The following is a 20,256-nucleotide window of genomic DNA, read 5'->3' as shown; positions in this document are numbered from 1 at the left end:
CTACCCTAAATAAAAAGTGCGATCGATTGGATAAAGTTTTAAAAATATTGTAAACGCTACACATTTCGCTATGCTGGCCTATTCCGGTTAAATCACCATTTTCCCAGGTTAAATCAAAAAAGCTATCTATTTGAATATTACCAAAAAGCTCATTCACCCATCTTTGTGCCTTTTTGAAATTTATGAAAAAGGTCAATTTACCGATCTCGACAAATTCACGTGAAATGTGATGGCATTAAAGCTATGCTTTTATTAAATAAATAAATACAAAATCCTATTTGCATAAATAAAACGATCATAATGCTATATATAATATACTATTAAAAATATAGAATAGGATAAAAAATGCCGTTGTCCTTTATGAGGTTCAGTGGACATAAATAGGTTATGAAATCAAACAACTAAAACGTTTTAATATTTTGGTTATACATTGATTTAAAATCTAAAAATTTGCAACGTTTGTACCCTGCTAATCGACTTAGTCGAGGTATCTTACTCGGGGATCCAAAAGTAAATCTCTTTGAATTCAGACCAAATCGGAAGTCAACCTCTTTACGTTTAAACTAAAGTTTTCCCTAATTAAGATTACTGCTACACCGGCAGCCTGTTGAAACATTGTTTTCAATAGTATTTCAACCAAGGATTTTGTTCTGAGCATGGTATAAAATAGATTTAAGGGCCGAAGGACACATTTCAGAACGGAAATTTGTAATAAAAACGTTAAATGGGACCATGTTATGTATTTTAAGCAGTTAAAGGATTTGACCAACTGAGAATTTTACGTAATTTGTGAATCTTTAGATGTGATGCAGGTGAGGGGTATTTCCGAGGATGGACTGTTTGGGTTATACGTGAGTGGAATTTCTTGAGATTTTGAAGCAATGATCAACTTCGGCCGCAACGTTTTACGAAACATCAACACGCGCATCAGTCGTTTACACAGTGACTTAAGATTTGATTGAAACTCTTCGCTTCTTCCATTGTATATAAAAAAGTTCCAGAGGCTGTTTGATAATATGACAATAGTTCCCACGGATACAGATGATTTGATATTCATAAACTTCTTTTCGTCAAATGTAACCGGGTCTCCAGGCCATACGTCTCCCATCGCGAGATGACAAAATATAACAATGGTTGCAGGAACAACACAAATAGTGAATACTCCTACCATGATAGCTAGAGTTTTTATGAGATGACTTTCGTCATCGTTCAATTGAGTTTTTTGTTCATTCTTTTTGAACAAAATAAACATTGCAATATTTGTACTCCAAAGTATTACGAGTGGGACGCCCAGAAGAACCGCATACAAAATTGGGCTATTTTCGCCTTGCATTACTACGATCATCGATGCCAGAGGCAAAAGATATATTTCTTTCACGATAAACGGAAGAATCGAGTAAAGTAATGCACAAATCCAAACAACCGCTACTGCTATTTTTGCTGTAAAAATGGCTCGAAATTTCTCATAAGAAAGTGGTCGATATACTACAAGTAGTCTATCAATGCTTGCCATCATTAACGAATATATTGATACCGAGATTGACAACGAAGTAAAGAACCCAGACAAGCTTATGAAAGTATCAGAATAAGCTTCGCTCGTTATTTTCGTGTGCAGCTTATGTACTCCGTCAACTTTTCGTGGTAATAATGTTCGCCTCATTGTTTCTACCATCGAAGGTATCACGAGGACTCCAACTATCAAATCCGCCACCGCAATTGATATTTTATAAATTTTCTGACTATTTATTTGATTGCTTTTGCTTGATAAAAATACGATCAGCACCGTAGTGTTCGCCAGTGTTATTGCACAACTGAGTAACCCTGCAACGACCATCAGGGTGTAGAGGATCACGATGCATCTGTAAAAAGTATGTGTTTGTAAGCCCAATGTGTAATTTTTTAGTAGACTAATACAATCATGACAGCCTCAAACAATCTTGTTGTAATTATGTAAAATAACCAAATTTTAACATTAACTTATTGCATTGATTGTTAGTACAAACATCACGAACGGTTTCCAACTTTCTTAGTAAGATCTAAATTTTACCACGGTACACATAAACTATTGAGTCGACTAATGTTCTAAACTTGGTATAAAAAGTTATACTTGAAAAAATTTACAAATTATACTACTTACTCACCGACTGGGCATACACCACGAAATCGATACTTTATAAGTTGTCAATGCGTAAGATGGAATCGCACACCAAACAATTCCACAGAAAGGCATATGTATTTCTCTCAATTCGAAGTATTTTTGTTCTGCTGAATTGTCGGCAAAGGGCAGTGATGATTGGAAACAAGGATCAAGAAGTTCGTCTTTAGAATACTTTTGTTCTTCGAAGTATACGCCGGGAATACGTTTGATAGAGTCTCCAGTAGTTGAATTTCTATCAACGATTCTTTGCAGTATTGAATGTCCAGTTTGATTAATCATCCATTGATTTCCACAGGTATCAATAAAAGCTGTTTTATTACAAAAACGTAGATACAACAGACTTGTATATTTACTGAAATTAAAAGTTTGTTTGATACACTCTTGCTGAAACTGCGGACAATCACGCGATTTAAGAACTTTTAGCAAGTCTCCCAATCTGTCATCTTTTTGGTCAGTTTCCATAAGCAACAAATATTTCGAATAGAAGAACTTGCACCAATCTTTGTTTCTTTCCTCTATTGCATCAGCAAACTTTCCGAACACCATCAGTAATAAGAATATATTACAAAAATTGAAGCAGACTTGTCTCATTTTGTTAGTAATAGTTAGTATCTTACATTTTTCTGTAAAAACAATAGTATAAGATAAACGGGGTAATCATTTTAATTCAGTTGGCTGCAACTAAATTGGCTAGTACAGTCAAATACAGTACATCTCGACATGCTTGGTTTGAGCTCGCGTGCGTTGTGACTTATGAGCAATACAGAATTTATAACATACGGAATATCTTGCTCTTCTCTTCTCACCATACTATTATTAGATATTTCACTGGAAAATACTCGCAGATACGTTGCTCAATACGAGCGCAATACGTTGAATATAACACCGATAAGATGACACTAATAAAAGGTTGTTTTGATACATAAGTATCTTTTATCCATTAAATGCTTTTCGAAAATACCTCTGGGCATATCGTGAACAACGAGTATAATAAAATTATAAATTTTTTGCTCAATCTTGCTTTCGAAGAAATGAACTTTGGAGCCGATTTATAAGCTGTTACCATAAAATGAGTCTACATTAGTATTAAATAATGTTTAATAACATATATGCACCGAATAATCTGTTTGCAAATAGACTGTAACGAGGCATTTCAGACATATTTCACAAACTTGGAAAATATTTTTGATTGGAAATAGGTAATTGTTTTTAAAATACTTTACACTTGGGGATCCAATATCTCGGTGTGAATACTAATTTACTTTATCAGAAGAAATATTTGAATACTAAGCTCGGCTCATTGTCGCATATGCCAAATCTATTCTTCGGCCCCTGCATTCAAATTCTGTAATTTACATAATGCATATATGTCAGCAAGCAGCTAGACTGTCTTATTCAGTGAAAGAAAATGTAACCACAACCACAAAGAAGATCTGAGTCAATCCATTCATCTGATCGAGACTTTCCCATTTGTATTTTAGCATAAGTCACGAACTTGAGTAAGTCAAATTGGCAAGTACAAAAGCAGCAGCAGTAAATGTAACGAATTTTCAGGTATATTTTCGGCACATACAAACAATTCCAAATCCCTTATTATCACAGTACACAAGTTTGTTTACAGCATCAGGTAGCATGCACCATCCACGGACCACACATCACCCACTTTTCACCAATTTTTACGTAAATGAATTACTAACCTGACGATTTAAAAAGTTGGGTATTCTTATGGAAAACTCCAGTCATCGCATGATGTTGTTTGGAATAGTGTTACTAAATTAAAATAGCCTCCACGTGACATATTGCGAAGGCTTGTATTTTTTAAATGAAGAAAAGATTATGGTTTCGTCAATAAACGGGATATAACTTATAATAACAAACCTTAAATGTAATTTGAAATTGATATTGGTATAAGCAACACTGAATATGAACTTGTTCCGAAATTCTTCACATCAGACTAAATTTTCAAATATTTAAACTTTAAAGTAGCTTTTTAGCTGTTTAAACATGTAATTATTATATTATGTAGCCTTATATACAAATATAGACATATAAAAAAATTAATTCATCACAACCTTATCAATAATATGACAGCAAAGAATTTTGTTCAAACTGAATGGTATAAATTTCGTTCGCGCATTTAATCCTTTCGGGTAATTTTTTGGTAAGATTATATACGGGATATAACTTATAATAACAAACCTTAAATGTAATTTGAAATTGATATTGGTATAAGAAACACTGAATATGAACTTGTTCCGAAATTCTTCACATCAGACTAAATTTTCAAATATTTAAACTTTAAAGTAGCTTTTTAGCTGTTTAAACATGTAATTATTATATTATGTAGCCTTATATACAAATATAGACATATAAAAAAATTAATTCATCACAACCTTATCAATAATATGACAGCAAAGAATTTTGTTCAAATTGAATGGTATAAATTTCGTTCGCGCATTCAATCCTTTCGGGTAATTTTTTGGTAAGATTATATGATAATACGATATATGTCACAGTAAAGTTATGCTGCTGAAATAAAAAGATTTAAAAAAACAACGATCAGATTACTCAACTTGTACTCTCAAAATGAGAAAAATCAGCTGCTTAGTGGAACGGAATTTCTTCGCTGAGAGAGATAATTTTATTCCAAAATTCTCTATCTTATTGCCATCAGCTTAATTGATTCCGATAAACAATATGTATGCTTTTTAAAGTCTTCAACCTCTCTGTGGCATACCTAAAAGCGCCAAATAGGTATTGTATCACAAGCATTCGTTGTTGAACCAACAAACCGGATAGCTTCGTATCATGTTACAAAGCACACTGATATAAAATACGATATACTAAAATAAAAATAATGGTTATTATCAGTAGTAGCCCATCGCGACACGGACTAAACGTTACGGTACTAGATCATAATTTTGAGACACCAGTACCAGTTATGACAGATGCTTGCATGTAACTATTTATGCTACATCTTTAGCATGCAGCTGTCCGAAACGATATCATCGAGCAATACTTAGTTATTTGAAACGTGAAAAATTTTATACAAACAAACAACGGAAGTATGACGTCAAACTGCATAGGGTCCATGTGAAGACTCATTCTAGTTTGACGTAATCTACTGGTAATCCGCCTTGGGATACACGTCAGTTTTCACGCTTCAACGCCCAAAAGTTGCCGTAGTAGCATTATATTAAAAATTGTATTGATAAGCTCTTGACAGACTCAATTCTAAGTCAACAGACTTGACTTAGAATAAAAAATAGGTCAAAAAGTTTAGGCATGAAATTCACGCACGAGTATTGAAAGCAATTTTCAACTGCTACTTTTAAACTCTCTTTTCCAATAAATGCAGAAAATTTGTACGTGAAGGACGCTTTCGTAATAGTATTTAAACTTATAATATAAGTATTTTCCCCAAAATCTGCAATTTGCCGATTTCGTTCACTTAGCTGTAGCTCTAACCTTTTGTTGATTTAAATTGTTTAGAGCCTTAGACATTAATATCACGTTTTAAAAGGCATCTATAAAGATTGATATTTATATTTATCTTCGCGTGTCCATGACCGATTGCGACTCTTATATCAGTAATTTTCCACTTGATGCATTTGACGATAAAGCGCTTTTAATCAACCTGCTTGCACTGTTACAAAATAGCTCAGTTACTTCCTTTTGCAACGCATATTACTGCACAAAATAACCTTACCTGGTCATTCTGGTGGAGTATGGTACATCAATTTACGATGAAAGTCTAGAATAAAAAGCCAATAAAAATTTTTGAACAACGAATGCAACTAACACAGTAAGTGTTGAGACAAGCTTTCACCGCAACAATTTACTTTTGTTTGGCTTGCGAGAAAAGGTGGAATATTTCTGTGTTGTCATATTAGCTATTAGCGTCAAATAATATCATTGACCAATACGCCCAGTTGCGAATTCCGGGTATACAAAATAAATCGTTTTTATATAACGTTGTAGTTAAATCACGAATTGCACCTGTCTTCCTATGTACCGGTAGGAAGCATTGAGAGGCTTTGTGCAATTTACGTCCGCGAAGCCGTGTCTCTTATTAGTATATGTTTGAAGCTTTTCAGGCCTCATATCAACCGATATATACCGTATTTCCTGGCGAATAAGTCTACCCGGTAAATAAGACGAGTCCCGTTATTATATATTCCGTTTCATCGCAATGCTGCCAACTCATTATTTTGAGGTTATCACCGTAAGAAAAAATTCAAGTCAGCGATAATATCCCAGAGAGTAAATTTATTTCAAAAAATGAATTAAATATACTTTACATTAATTACGGTATTATACATGTCAGGCCCTGTCGGTAATAGTCCGGCAGATGAGGGGCCTTTTTGGGCCCAACTTTGTTTTCAGACATAAAGTTTTTTTTATGGGTGATTATCCATCTTGGGGTTATTGCCCATCATTTCTACATGGGTGTGGAGTTTGCAGCCTTGAGCAATTTTTTTTACGGCTTGATATTTGTATTAGCGTTTTTCATCAAATCTGTGCACCATAATGGCGCATAACCTGAAACCTAACCTGTCACGATACTATGTTCAGGTTGTGCGCCATCTTTGTGCACAAACTACGGAAGCACCAAATTTACTAGGAAATAAAAATCAATAACTTTTAGGTATTTTTTGAACCCAGCTTTGGGTCGCGACCCATATATATGGAAATACTGTTGAAACATACGCGTAAAATAAAGAGTACTATTTCAAAATACCCGCTTTTGTTGCAATTAACAATACAAGCCTGCTAATGCAGTCGGCAGTGGTTCAAGTGGATATACACCCGGTGGAAACAGTCAATTATTTGCTAGCAAGGATTGTTATGCAGCGGGATGATCACGACGATGCAGTGAAAGATAATGCTATCACGAGAACAAGAATGAGAAAATTGCTACATTTTATAGTATATCCCTGGGAAAGAATGTAGTTCATTCTTATGTTCCATGCCAATACTTTTCAAACTACCAAAGACTTTCAACACTTTTGCTCCTTCTCTTCTATAAAAATACATTGTTATTATATATTCTCATTTCCATCTGTTTGTTCGTGCTCCTAGATAACCGATCAGTGGCCTCCAAGGAGGCCGTGGTCCCCTTTTAGGAAACCCTGTCATAAACTATGAGAGGCTACCGTGCTTCTCTTGCCTATTGTCATGCTGTCCCTCGAATTCAGCTACAAAAAAAAAAAATTCACGAAAACGGGTTTTAGATTTTATGATTTCAGTATTATTCTCGACAATGAAAGATATATATACGGTGAATTAATTGTGGCTGTTGGGGATGTTTAAAAAAAAGGTTGAATTGAAAAATGATTTGACGAAATGTCAAGGTTTGAGAGTAGTAGAGAAGTGGAAAAAATACTCCCATGTGTTCTTCATTTGATAACCACGCCACAGAACTTCTCCGATAAATATACGCAGCAATTGCGAGAGGCAGAAATGCCAAGATGGGATTTCATCGCATTGCAAACTAATATTAGCGATTCTCAGATATATTCGCGCATTCCCGTCTGAACAGCGTGGAAAAGATTATACCTATCTACACACTTGAAAAACTATGTCAGATGAGCGTCATATTATTGATTATCAGTAAAGGAATAGTGCAATGGGAAAAGACATATAAGGCGTAACTTTCAGTAATATGCATCAAATAATCTTATTGTGGAATATATATTTAAAAACATTTCGTCACGCCAACCGCGGTCCGAAACTTTTTGTCTCTGGCTGAGATTAGATACCAATTGGCACTCATGTAAACTGGTAAGAGGCACGCGATGGAGCAGATAATATGAGTATCCCATCCCCCAGCTGTCATTTGAGTAGGTACTGCTGTTTTTATTGCAGATGATACTGATTTTTTTGTATTAAAGATTTACTGGCATCACCGATTTAAGGATGTCAAGTGATGGATATATTTAAACCATTTGAAAACCAACACGCAGTATTACAAAACTTACTTCCAACACGCGGTTTGAATGAATGAAAAGCTGAAACTAGTATTCTTTAAAACAGCATACAAATTCTATGGAATGAAATCATACACAAAAGCTCGTCAAAAACCTATAGCTCAATAAACAAGTGGAATTTGATGCTTGTTCGCAAAAATGTGCGCGTTACTACGTACAACCGAAGCACGCAGGAAAATGTGTATGATGTACTAGTGATCAAAATGTTTGACTCAACTCTGTTGGCATAACAGGTGTACATCTCGGTTTCGCATACGCATACCTTCTATCTCCACAAGGATATCTTAATTTGGCCAAAGTCAATGATAAACCTGAAAGGTTCCGGTTCTTCCAAAAGAAAACACGTTACACATCGTTAGATACCAGTGGATGGTTTTATATGGCCTTGTTCGGAGTAAAAGACGAGGTCGAATATTCCAATCCATTTCAACTAATAAAATATTTCCGAAGTCCCTAAGCTTTAAGCAGGAGAAGGAAATGCCCGCAGCAACACAAATGTAGTTTGACGAGCGCAAAAGAAAGTGGCTAGATGCTGTCGATGGATCTTGGCTTATATTAGTGAAATAAACTACCATTTATTCTACTAAAATTGAATTTCTGACATTGTAAGGAGATGCAATGTTACTATGTATTCAAAACTAACCCATGTTGTTATGAAATAATGAAATAATTGTTTTTAACGAAAAGGTGCTCCCGAAGTATTCGTACCAAGATGGCGCACAACCTGAACATCGCATGTGTACCAGGTTAGGATTCAGGTTGTGCGTCATCTTGGTACGAATACTTGAAATCCATTTAAAAAAAATTGCTCAACATTATATACTCCACACCCATCTAGGTATCATTATTTATGTCATCTACATTATATCTAAACAATAAAAAAAACTTTATGTACCAAAACAATGTTAAAGCCCGATTCTGCCGGACTAATTGTAGAACACAAAATGTTTTTGCGATTTTCAATGTCTAAAAATCATCTTTCATCTGTCACGGGCCATCCTAAAATAAAACTTAAATGGTGTTTCCGTTTTATTTTCAGTATTTTATAACGCCACTTTTCAATCGAGAAAATTTGGGTCACGTCTTTACTCCTTTATTTATCTTAGCATCATGTCACACATGATTATGTAATAACTTGTATCTCACAACACAAGTGCCATGGTTGTTTGAGAATAATAAAGTAATTATCGTCGTCCTCGCGTCAAAAAACATACGTTGAGGAAAATTTGTGACTTGGGGAGAATAAATGTTGAAATGAAAGATGTTTACGACTCAAATAAGACGCTGGCAGAAACAATCGACCTTTTTGGACAGTCGATTTTTACAAATTGCAATCCCACGTGTATCCGTAATAGCCGTTCACTGCTGGTGCACGCACAAATGCGGCAACTTCAAATATGATAATCACAGCATTGAAATTTCAGATTCACAGCGCGAGAACGCTGATTCATTTAAAGTTTAAACTGACCTGATGAGGGCGTTATGGGGGATGCTATCGCCGAAGGTATTTTAAGGTCCAAATTGAATAATAAGCCGACTTCGAAAAAATTAAAACTATCATACTCGCTTAATAAGACGTTTGAACATGTTCAAATTGCCTTTGGAGGAAATAACTTGATTACAAAATAAAATATCCCAAAACAGTCAGTCTAAAGTTTTTCAGTTTTGAAAAGTGAGAATTTCTATGTTTTGCACACAACGCATGGGCGCAATAAATACAAAATTCACTGCTCAAATACATGAACACGGAGCGCAAATGCGTTATGTCAGGCGAAGGTGACATAAAATACAACAACAAAAAGAAGGTGAAATATCCGTTTCCATAAGAGCCAAAAGAAACGTAAAAAAAAATATAGCAAAACGATCCATCCTCCAAAACTCATAGATGTGGCCACAGAAAACCTCGTACCGTAAAGTTCCCAAACTAGTATAACGCAGCTCATCCACAGATATGAAGCTACTTTCATTTATATCATAGAATTACAATTCAACATTGAATATTCTAATAGTATAAAAAAAAAAATAATAATAGCTCACAAATCTCTTTCTCTGGTAAAAAAACATGACCTGATGACTACTTGCCCCTAACTGACTGCGTTGAAGTTACATGTCTCGGAGTCGGAACTACAGTAATCGTATTCTGAAAAAGCAAACAATTTTGAGCTTTTGTTGTTTCGTATGCAATATCTAGTGAGAAGAACCTCAAGAATGTATTATCAATTTAACTCAGCTACAATAGCACATACCAAACCTAAATCAGCGACTGCTCTTAATATGCATTATAACAATAAACTACTTATATTCGAACTTGTGATAAGATATAGTTCAACTATTTTTATGCAAGACCGATGCGCTATAAATATTTCAATACGCGCGCCCTAAATTGGCAAAATTGCCCGATTTGGCTTTATACGCAAACAGCGATATTGTTAAAACTTTAATAGATAAGCATACTGTACACGAACTGTGTATGAGCCGAATGAAGACCGCAGCGCCATGCATCGTTGTTGATTAATTAATACCAACGTCAAAAGAGTAAAAGAAGATAACTCAAATACCACACTGACGTAGCAGATATTTGAATATGCACACGTCGATAGATAATGAAAACGCTTGTTTCAAAAACAAAAATGATCAACAAGATCTAAAACTTCCTTTATCAATATTGTTGGCGATTTTCACAGTTCCAGTTTCCTAAAATGGCGTAACTTTGAAAGAACGATTTTAAATATTCATAACAACACGTCTGAAATGTTTTATTAATTTTAACGCAAACAAGAACATGTTTACGGCAAAGTGTTCCTTACACATACGTTCGAACGATTCAACATTATAATTCATTTTCTTTACAAAAACTTATATCAAGACGAATTCACTGTGGCGCCTTCCACCCGCATAAAACTTTTTCACTAAACATTTAACAGTTAAAATTCTAGAACATTCTGGGTTAATTTGCTTACCTGTTCATTCCGTGAAGACGATATAAATAAACTACATCGATAGGAAAGGCCGCAGTCATAGCAAACGATCTTTTTTGCGTACGCTTGATGTCAATTAGCAAAACCATATGAGCAAAATACACGAGACAAAGTAACTTCTGATTACTGGAGCGTAAAGGATATTTTAAACTTATAGTCAACCATCCTTTGTGTAGGTCTATACAATGACATTAAACAACATGATGCGCAACTCCGGCATTTTTGGCCGAAGATCGTATCCGATAGCACGCTCCAATGCGCATACTTAACGAGACGAAAACAAGCGAATGTGTGCTGCTTCCAAGGCATAGCACAAATAATGTTCGTGCCTGCTTTGACAGTTGTTGTCGATTTTAATATTTTGGAAAGTTGAGGTAAAAAAAAACGGAAAAAGGTAAGGTAAATACTATTGTTGTATATCACACCCGGGCATCGCACTGTTAAGTACATGTGGGAAAGCCAGCCTTTGTCAAATACTACGAAGTTAATAATTCAGTACGGTACGTAGCTGCCCATTTGCCGAAATTGCATATTTACTTACCCCTTATGGTTTCAAATAGTCCATGCACCTCCATTTAGATTTTTTTAATCATTGAGGATATATACTCATTGCTGATTGCTGCTCATTGTAACATACTATTGCGCATTCACTTTTATTTGCGTATGGAATCAAAGGTTCACAACACAACACCTAACATTTCACTTATACCGGTCTATATTGTATAGTCTGATCTCTCAAGTACTTGGAGCCACGAATGCTTGTAATTTTCTGACTAAACCCTTTTATTAGTTGGTTTATATACCAAATTCAGTAAAACATTTTTTACATAAAACACGAGATATTGGATTTATTAGCTTTTCCATTCTAAATCATATAGACTGCTTTATTTATTCTTAACGAAAATTAACAAATCTCTTCTTTTTCTTCAGATGTGAAAGTTGTGGAAAAATCTGTCTAAGCATTGTGAGACTCGTGCAGCACAAGAGGCAATAGCAAAAATAGTAAATATATCAATCAATAAATTTAGCCGACATAAAGCAAAACTTTCAACTATTTGTCTAATCTCAATTTCCTATTATTTATTCACAGGACAACTATAGCAGAAGGGAGATATCAGAAGTCTGGCGACATATCAGTGACAGTGTGATTCCGAGAAATATAATTAGAGTACTCCATAAATGTTTGCAGTAGAAAAACAATCTATGGAGGCATGCAAAGACATTTGACCCTCCGGTAGAGTTGTGTAAGGGCCCACATCCTGCAGGGCTTGAAGAAAATAACTAAAAATTCCAAAGCGTAAGATTGCATAAGCGGTCTCGTTTGTAAAAAGGCACAAAACACGCCAGACATACTCAAAACAGCTTTGGAAAATGAGGATTACGGGTAACTCACTACACCTGTGTTATATTTGGTTTATCAACTTTTGGTAGTACTAAAGAAGAAATTCCGAGAGGGGTATAATCATCATTCATGATAAAATACTGTTATATATATTTTGGACAACTTCAGTCTAGACCAGGGATGTCAAACTCGCGGTCCCAGAGAACTTCAAGTGCGGCCCTCGAACGCTTAACAATAATTGTGATAGTACTTTGAAAGTTTTTTTTTATCTAAATGTAATAGATTTTTCAAACTTTCTAAAGTGAAATTGATTATTCACACAGAAAACAATTTACTGAAAGTAGTTTTGGAATATTAATTTTTTTTGTCCACATTTTGATCAAATTAAGAATACACATCAAGCTAGCAAAAGAATACTTGAATAAAACACTTGAGTGATTAAATTAAACGCAAAGTAACTGAAGAAGGTGGCATTTTCGAAGAAAATGGGAGTTGCAATATTTCTGCATTTCATAAAATTCTGAAGCACATTGTTTAATTTGTCATATTTCCATCAATACAATGAAAAAACACAATAAGTTCAGCAGTTAATATGACAAATTCGAAGACCAACTTCGAAAAGAAAATTTTCATGTGTTTGTATATTAATAATACAACGACTTAGTTACTAAAAATCAATATCAATAATAATTCAAGCAATCTTATGCCGCGCAATGTGGTGCGAAATGTCTTGTCGAAAAAATCTGTAATTTGTTTTTTTACTGATCTATACATGAAATGATAAAAGCAACTTTTTTACATTCCTGGAATTAATTAAACATTCGCAAAGATCCAGATTAACCCATGATCATGTGACCTCGTTAGTTAGAGTTGGTACTATAAAATCATTTCAGCCTGGCCTTAGTATGCTGGTGACACAAAAAAGATGCCAAACGTCAGGACAAATGTAATTGAAAAAATATTGAGTTTATACTGTAGTATTTTTGTTAATTTTAGGTTCATATATTTAGATTAAGTCATTTTTAGTGTATGTATTATTCTTTACTTATCCAAAACTTGTTCTAAAATGATTTTGATGGTTGTACATAGAATTTTATGATTTTTTATAATAAATACAGTAACTTGCAAATGTTGCAATAATAGTGGAATGCAAATATTAATATGTAATTGCATTTGAAATCGAAGAAAATAATAAAACTTAATCCAACTGTTTAGTTGCATCACAATATATGTCACAAACTAAAACTATCTTAAAATATCTTTCAAGTATACATTATCAAAAGTTGTTTGCGGCCCTTTTTACAATTTCCAAAATGCAATGCGGCTCTCGAAAACCCATGAGTTTGACACCACTGATCTATTCTAGATGATTCAAACATTGCCTTGGGAAATAATATCACTTCAAATAAATTTAAACAAATCTCGCTATATTAAATACAGAATCGTTGCTATCATAAAGGTAAACCAATTCAGCCACTCGAAATATATTGGCCTTCACAAAGCAATGGAAGCAAAATTGAGAGTTCATGAGCTATGAACATTTTTTCTTTTCTTTGTCTTGAACTTTTCATACTCCACAGCCCCTATTAATTTTTATTACCATGTGATGGTCATACATATCTTTAACTTGTATTTTCTGTCATGATGTATTATCTCAATGTTTCAAACTATTAATTAGTGTGCGTATTTTGCTTCCAGATGACATAAATGTATTGTCTTGTTTACTACCTCAGCTTGGAGTATTGACAAGAAAAAGGTGCCAGTAAATTGGGTAAATTTTTAACTCTTTGTTATAATCATATTTCACAATTAATAGGAATTATAAACAGCCAACAATCAATGAGAATTATATGCGAAATCCCTCAGAATAAATTTGTCTATAATCGGAGGAAGGCAAAACATATAGGTAGTTTCCATCCACACAAGCATTTCAAGAAGACTTGCTCGAGCCAAACTAAATGAGGATCGTCAGGTGATCGGTAAGCCTGCAAGTTGAATTAGACCCTGCAACCTCCTGCATAGAAGATAATATTAATTAGTGAGCTATCTACAATGCATTATGTACCAGCAATGTTACCTACGATTAACTGGATATGTAATATGTCTAATAAATTCACCTACAAAAGCATGTTCGATAGGTGCAAACTTTGTATTATGGAATTGTATCACAGCACCGTTAAGAGAAGTAAAAACAGTTTTGCTGTTTTGTATGTCACCCTCTTTAAATGAAATTTCAATGTTTAAGCGCAAACATCAAAATTACTAACTTTGAACTTTGTCATTATCTGCAAAATGTTCCACACAAATCTTTCCGCTATCGCGTTTGTAATCTTCTCTGATAAAAAAAAAACGTCTATAATATTCAAAATTGCTCTTTACAACTTGTCTGCCATTCCAGCTTTCCAAGTGAGCAAAACTTCTTAGATATAGAGATTATTTTCTTTCGTCACAGGCGCAAAAAGGCAGGTACTACACGTAAAAAAGACGCCGAGTAGCAAAAGCGAGCGGGAAACGGTCGCGAAACGCGACGAGAAATATGTGCATTGGAGCGTATCATGAAATACAATCTTTCGCATGTATTCTTATGGAGTGACGTCAGAGTTGCCTATCATGTTGTTTAATGTCATTGGTCTATAGGAGATAATGGCCTGTTGCGCTGGTTCGCTGAAACAAATTATTATTCACTAACCTATTTAACTTTGCTCAAATCAGCAACTGATACCTTATGTTAAGACGAGAATTGAAATTGGATATCCGTGACGTTTAACATCTTTTTATTCTCAGTGTGATATTGCGATTGGCGCGCTCCGTCCATGGCACACACAATGCTATTTAGATGTATGACACTTTTAGTTTTGTTCCAAACAACGAAATCATAACGGCCTGTAAACGAAATCATCACCGAAATTGCTATCAGGTATGTACGACAAAATTGAATTCGACTTGTGTGATCCATATTGAATTTTTTCTAATTGTAATCTCATATATAATGTAACCATGCATACATACAAAAGTTTGCTAAATAAATGTACATTGAATTTTCGCCAATTTTCTTCGACGTTTTGATTTTGAGATTGAACAGAAGCCTATGGGTGACTACAACACGTGACAGTTAAAAATTTCCAACTCTTTTAAATAGTTTTTACCTGTCCTGCCTGACTTCAACGTCGTTGCGTGTTACTGAATCATAGCATCTCGCTTTTACATAATGTCTGCAGAACTGCGCTGGGCAAGATTGTTCTGATAAATCTTTCAATGAAAAACTCTTCAGCGCACTCAATCGTGACCATTGCACCTCTGAGCTCTGCATTGTTGTCGTTTGATATGCCTTCGTTGACGTGTGTAAAACTGGACCGCGTGTTGGCGGTACCGGGGTCTGCGATTTGCGTAGCCCGTTTTGCGCTCACCTACTGCCAGTCAGGATACGAATGCAACATATATGATGCATATGCAAGTGTAGCGTCTCGCCTCTATCTCGTGTTCCTTTAGGTGTAACAATTATCTGTATTCTTACTGTTTAGAAATCTAATCTATTGGTACTGCATTTGTTCATACTTGAATGACACTAAAATTCAGTGGCGGCGCGTGGTCATTTTGACAACCGGGGCAAGCTACTGCGGGACCAAGTCACCCCCATCTACGGGGACAGGATGAGCGCTGTAAGTTCTCCCATCATTTTATGAGTATAAAAACCATTCCATCGGTAACAACCAATCGGCAAAAGGGACAATTTTTAAGAAAGTGTCTTTAAAACCGGTCCAAGTCAAGGGATTAATAAATATAGACATAGTTTATTTTGAAACCTCTTTCAAAAGGAAAGGCAATATTTACCCAGATAAATACAATGAAATATTAACAGAAACTTCGGGAAAGCAGACAAAACCTAAAATAAGGTTTAAAACGTTACTATGAAAAAAGGTAAGTTAATGCAAAGATGAGGACATGCGTCGCTCACTCATAGATATATATGCTGCTAGATTTCTATTGCTTGAACATATATGCAACACGCCGCGGTTTCTTGGAAGCAAAATGCTCAATAACGCGCTGATTAAAGTCATGCATCCCAGAAATAACGTCTCTGTGAATGGATAAAACAGCCAAGGAATTTAATCTATCTTGCTTCATTGTGTTTCTGAGATACGTTTTAATACGCTTCAGCGTGCTGAATGTTCGCTCTGCGTCGGCGGAAGAAATAGGCGTCGTCAAAATGATGTCCAGAAATTTTGCAGACGCCGCAAAGGTAGTTACTAGAGTGTTATCTACGAGGAACCCATAGAGCGCGCAATTTGATGTGATGTTCAAAAAAGTTTGATTGGTGTATATACATCGCAATTCATTTTCCAATTTACCCACGTTTATCATGGGGTAAAATTTGGAGACAGTAGCCAACAAATGGATGGGAAATTGACGTGCAAATTTTGAAAAATTTTTGGGGTTCATCAAAGAGAACGCGGCAAGGTGTTCAGTGCGCAGACGATCGCCTATTTGATTCACCAGAATGTCACAGCATTCCTTTGCAGACAAAATCAAACGCTGCGTTGTTTGCCCGCGGCGTAAAGAAGCACTCCATGTGTCGTCGTATTTTATTGTTTCCCGGATACGAGATACAGCATCGCAGAAGTCTGAAATACACGACTGCACAGACGCTCCATCCATTAGCCTTGACTGCAATGCGCCGTATAATACATCCACGTGATAGAATATTGTGGAGAAAAAAGCGAGAAAAAATGAAAACTTACCATCTTCTAGCAGACGCTTTAGACCTGCCGCCTCCCTCACAGAGCGTTCGTCCCAAACCGGAGTGTTCTGAATGCCATTGAAACACTCAATGAGCTCAGACCTAATTTCGGACACGCCCTGCACCACGCGTGATTGGAAGTTCCAACGTGTTGGTGCACAAGTTGGGAGACGGCGGCTACATATCTGGCGAAGGAGGTCAGAGCGCTTCGGCGAAACGGAAAAAAATGAAGAAAACCCCGAAACATTTGCAAAAAATATACGGACGAGAGGGGTATCAAGACACATATTTTTAATAACGAGGTTAAATTGGTGTGCATAACAATGTAAAAAATGCGCATGAGGAAAATCTTCTTTTATATAAACTTGAACACCATGTTTCGACCCACTCATGACTGCCGCGCCGTCATAAGTTTGAGCTATCAATTTTGACTTCGCGTTGTAAGGCTGTAACACTTCTTTCAGTACAGCCGATATCCCGCAAGCCGTGCGATCAACGATTGGTACAAAGCTGTGAAATCTCTCGGTAGGTTTACCATTTTTCACAAACTGAAAAATCACAGCCAGTTGGGAAACGCACGTGATGTCAGTTGTCTCGTCAGACTGAATCGAAAGGAACTGGCAATTCTCAATTTCCAGAGCCAAATGTTGTAAATAAATTTTATACATTGAGTCGAGCAAATCATTTTGGATATCCTTAGATGTCCCTTTCGAAACAGTTGCGGCATCAAGATGATCTCTCAATACTGTATCTAGGGATGCGGTGTATTCCACCATATCCAAAATACCCCTCTATTAGAAGAGCATTTTTGTCCTCGCTGTAACACAACCATACGTGTTTTTTATACCAGGTTTCTGCGCAGAATGTACGCCGACGCTTTCCTCCGTCATGGGATTGTTCCAGTGAACAATTTTTTGGTTGATAGGGCCCAAGACGTTGTACCTCTAATTTTTGTTCCAGCGGCAGCTGCGAAAACGGAGTGCGAAGTAGTGCATCAACCTTATTCATTATGAGGTCTAAGGCTAAGAAATGCGAGGCCGGAAAGAAGTGAGGAGCTCAAAAGGAATGTGGAAAATCGAAAGCAAATGGACTAAAAGTCTCTAACTGATTCCAATAGTGAAACAAGCGACAAAAACGAAGGCGAGGAAACTATCAACTCTTCAAGCAACCAACGAATGAGAAGGAATGCGTGAATATGTCAACACGTTGTTGTAAGAAACGTCGGCATTGTGTCGTCATAATTTCGGGGCTAGCCCCGATCGGCCCGATGATTTAGTAAAAGAAACAGAAAACAAACGAGACAAACGCGGCGAAGATAAAAGAGAGAATACGATATACAATGAGCAACCGGGGCAAAATCGGCGTCGCCCCGTCGACGTTCGGCGAAGGCTTTGCGAGCGAAAAATGAACCATGTCGGGAGAATATGGATAGTGTAGACAGTCTGTGCAACCGATATTGAGGTATTGTTCGAATATTTTTTATTATACCGAAAAAACAACCGAGGCATTGCCCCGGTTGGCCCTATTGACGCGCCGCCACTGCTAAAATTAATTACTGGCTCTTTCGTACCTCACTAACTGTTTGGCGATTGTTATTGGGTTCGACCTGATTTTGCAATCTATGAGCGATTATTACACGTTTTTTAAGTTATAATACATTTGATTCTATCTAGTCAAGTAGACTGTTGTTTATGGGGATTTGGAGAACATAGGCTGTAATATTCGTTCCTGAAGGTGCCGTCTAGTCCGAGCATAATAAGAAAAAGACCGCGTCCACAAGTTAATTTTTAGTATGAACATCTGTGGCACACTGTGATCCAAGTGGACACCGTTTAAGAGTTGGCAAATCGTGACCACCACTACAGTGTCCTTCTCCTCCGCTTGGCATAAATACTTGTGCTTCTATATAGTGCATTATTTTTTTATTATCAATATTATTTTTCAATTTACGATACAGTTTGGACATGAGGATGGCTACATTCGTAAAGGTTTACGGAGATTTCGTTTGGCCCACCCACCCATGGACATTAAAGTAATTAGGACGACCTCTATTGGTGGGGCTGAGAGGTGATGATCAAGTCCACTGTACTTATGTACATCGCAAAAGAGATCTTTCCGTAAATCATGCTCAAACCCCTTCTTCCCCATTCGGCTTAGATAAAGTTTCCACGGAGTTAAGACCGGAAAGTTTTGATATAATTGCAACGGCCAAATTTGATATATATACTTCAAGTACATAACTGTGAATGGAAGCATTGAATGAAAATCGTCAACATTGCAAAAAGTTTCAGATTCCTTCTACCGGTAGCAAAATTGAATAACGTAGTGAGATCAAATTCATAATTCAAGCAAGAACTTATTTTTTTTCATTTTACTGAAAATACACACAGAATATTAGAGAGAAGGAAGACTCGAAAGTCGGGCTCTTAAACTTATTCAGGGCTCAGGTGTTACATCGAGAATCGCATTCACTTGATTTTTGTATTGACTTAAACATTGCGTCCGTTTAACTTGTGTAGTAATTTATTTGTTATTGTTGACGCCGTAATTTCCCTTGATTGACAGTGTGCTTCCACACACTTTGTTACGAAACAATTGAAAGAGTCTTCGTGGCAATTGCTTGCCCAGACATGTCTCGCTTAGACAAGGATAGTTTCGGTAATATGCTTTAAATAGCGCTTTACTTTTATAGGAGAATGGCGCTCATTTTGTTGTAATTTGTAAATAAGTTAAAATTGTTCAGCGACCTTGGCTTTCTGTTTTGACTGTAGGACGATTAAATAATGTAGATTATGGCTGCCCACATAGACCTAATTTAGGGATATTTTGTGAGCATTAAATGGCCTTTTGTGATTGATTTTACAGTTATAGTTTGTTTAATTGATTTGTTCGGATTTCATTGACGAATGATTTCATGTTCAACTTATGATAATTTAAGCCTGGAATAGCAGACAAATTCGGTATGTTATAATTTGTAACTCTTTCTGATTTGAAAACTGCAAGTTATTCAATAGTAATTTGGTTCGACTTAATAATTAACTATGTTTGAT

The 20,256-nt window shown here is 35.9% G+C and overlaps 1 protein-coding gene across 2 annotated transcripts; it reads right to left on the bottom strand.

Moving 5' to 3' along the window:
* Positions 1-225: 225 nt before the first annotated feature.
* On the bottom strand, positions 226-11,248 carry LOC120346933 (uncharacterized). 2 transcript variants are annotated; one of them, XM_039416725.2, is made up of 3 exons: positions 11,109-11,248; positions 2,142-2,781; positions 226-1,859 (listed from the first exon to the last, which is right to left on the bottom strand). In XM_039416725.2, the coding sequence occupies exons 2-3, from the start codon at positions 2,747-2,749 to the stop codon at positions 779-781; spliced, it is 1,689 nt and encodes a 562-aa protein (XP_039272659.2). In that variant the 5' UTR covers positions 2,750-2,781; positions 11,109-11,248; the 3' UTR covers positions 226-778. The 2 variants fall into 2 exon arrangements, with proteins under 2 accessions (XP_039272659.2, XP_039272658.2); XM_039416724.2 differs by lacking the exon at positions 11,109-11,248 and adding an exon at positions 3,856-4,061.
* Positions 11,249-20,256: the final 9,008 nt, after the last annotated feature.

The sequence above is a fragment of the Styela clava genome, chromosome 11 (genome assembly GCF_964204865.1).
Source record: "Styela clava chromosome 11, kaStyClav1.hap1.2, whole genome shotgun sequence".
In the NCBI taxonomy this organism is placed as follows: domain Eukaryota; kingdom Metazoa; phylum Chordata; class Ascidiacea; order Stolidobranchia; family Styelidae; genus Styela; species Styela clava.
Note: the sequence above shows the minus strand (reverse complement) of the source record. Positions and strands in the feature narration are given on the sequence as shown.

What these genes read in the sequence shown, in the direction of transcription:
- LOC120346933 (XM_039416724.2), bottom strand. Translation starts at nt 3,901, where the DNA reads ATGACTGGAGTTTTCCATAAGAATACCCAACTTTTTAAATCGTCAG. An exon ending in CCAACTTTTTAAATCGTCAG is followed by an intron (nt 2,782 to 3,855) that starts GTTAGTAATTCA and finishes TTGTTTTTACAG; the next exon opens with AAAAATGTAAGATACTAACT. An exon ending in TCGTGGTGTATGCCCAGTCG is followed by an intron (nt 1,860 to 2,141) that starts GTGAGTAAGTAG and finishes TACTTTTTACAG; the next exon opens with ATGCATCGTGATCCTCTACA.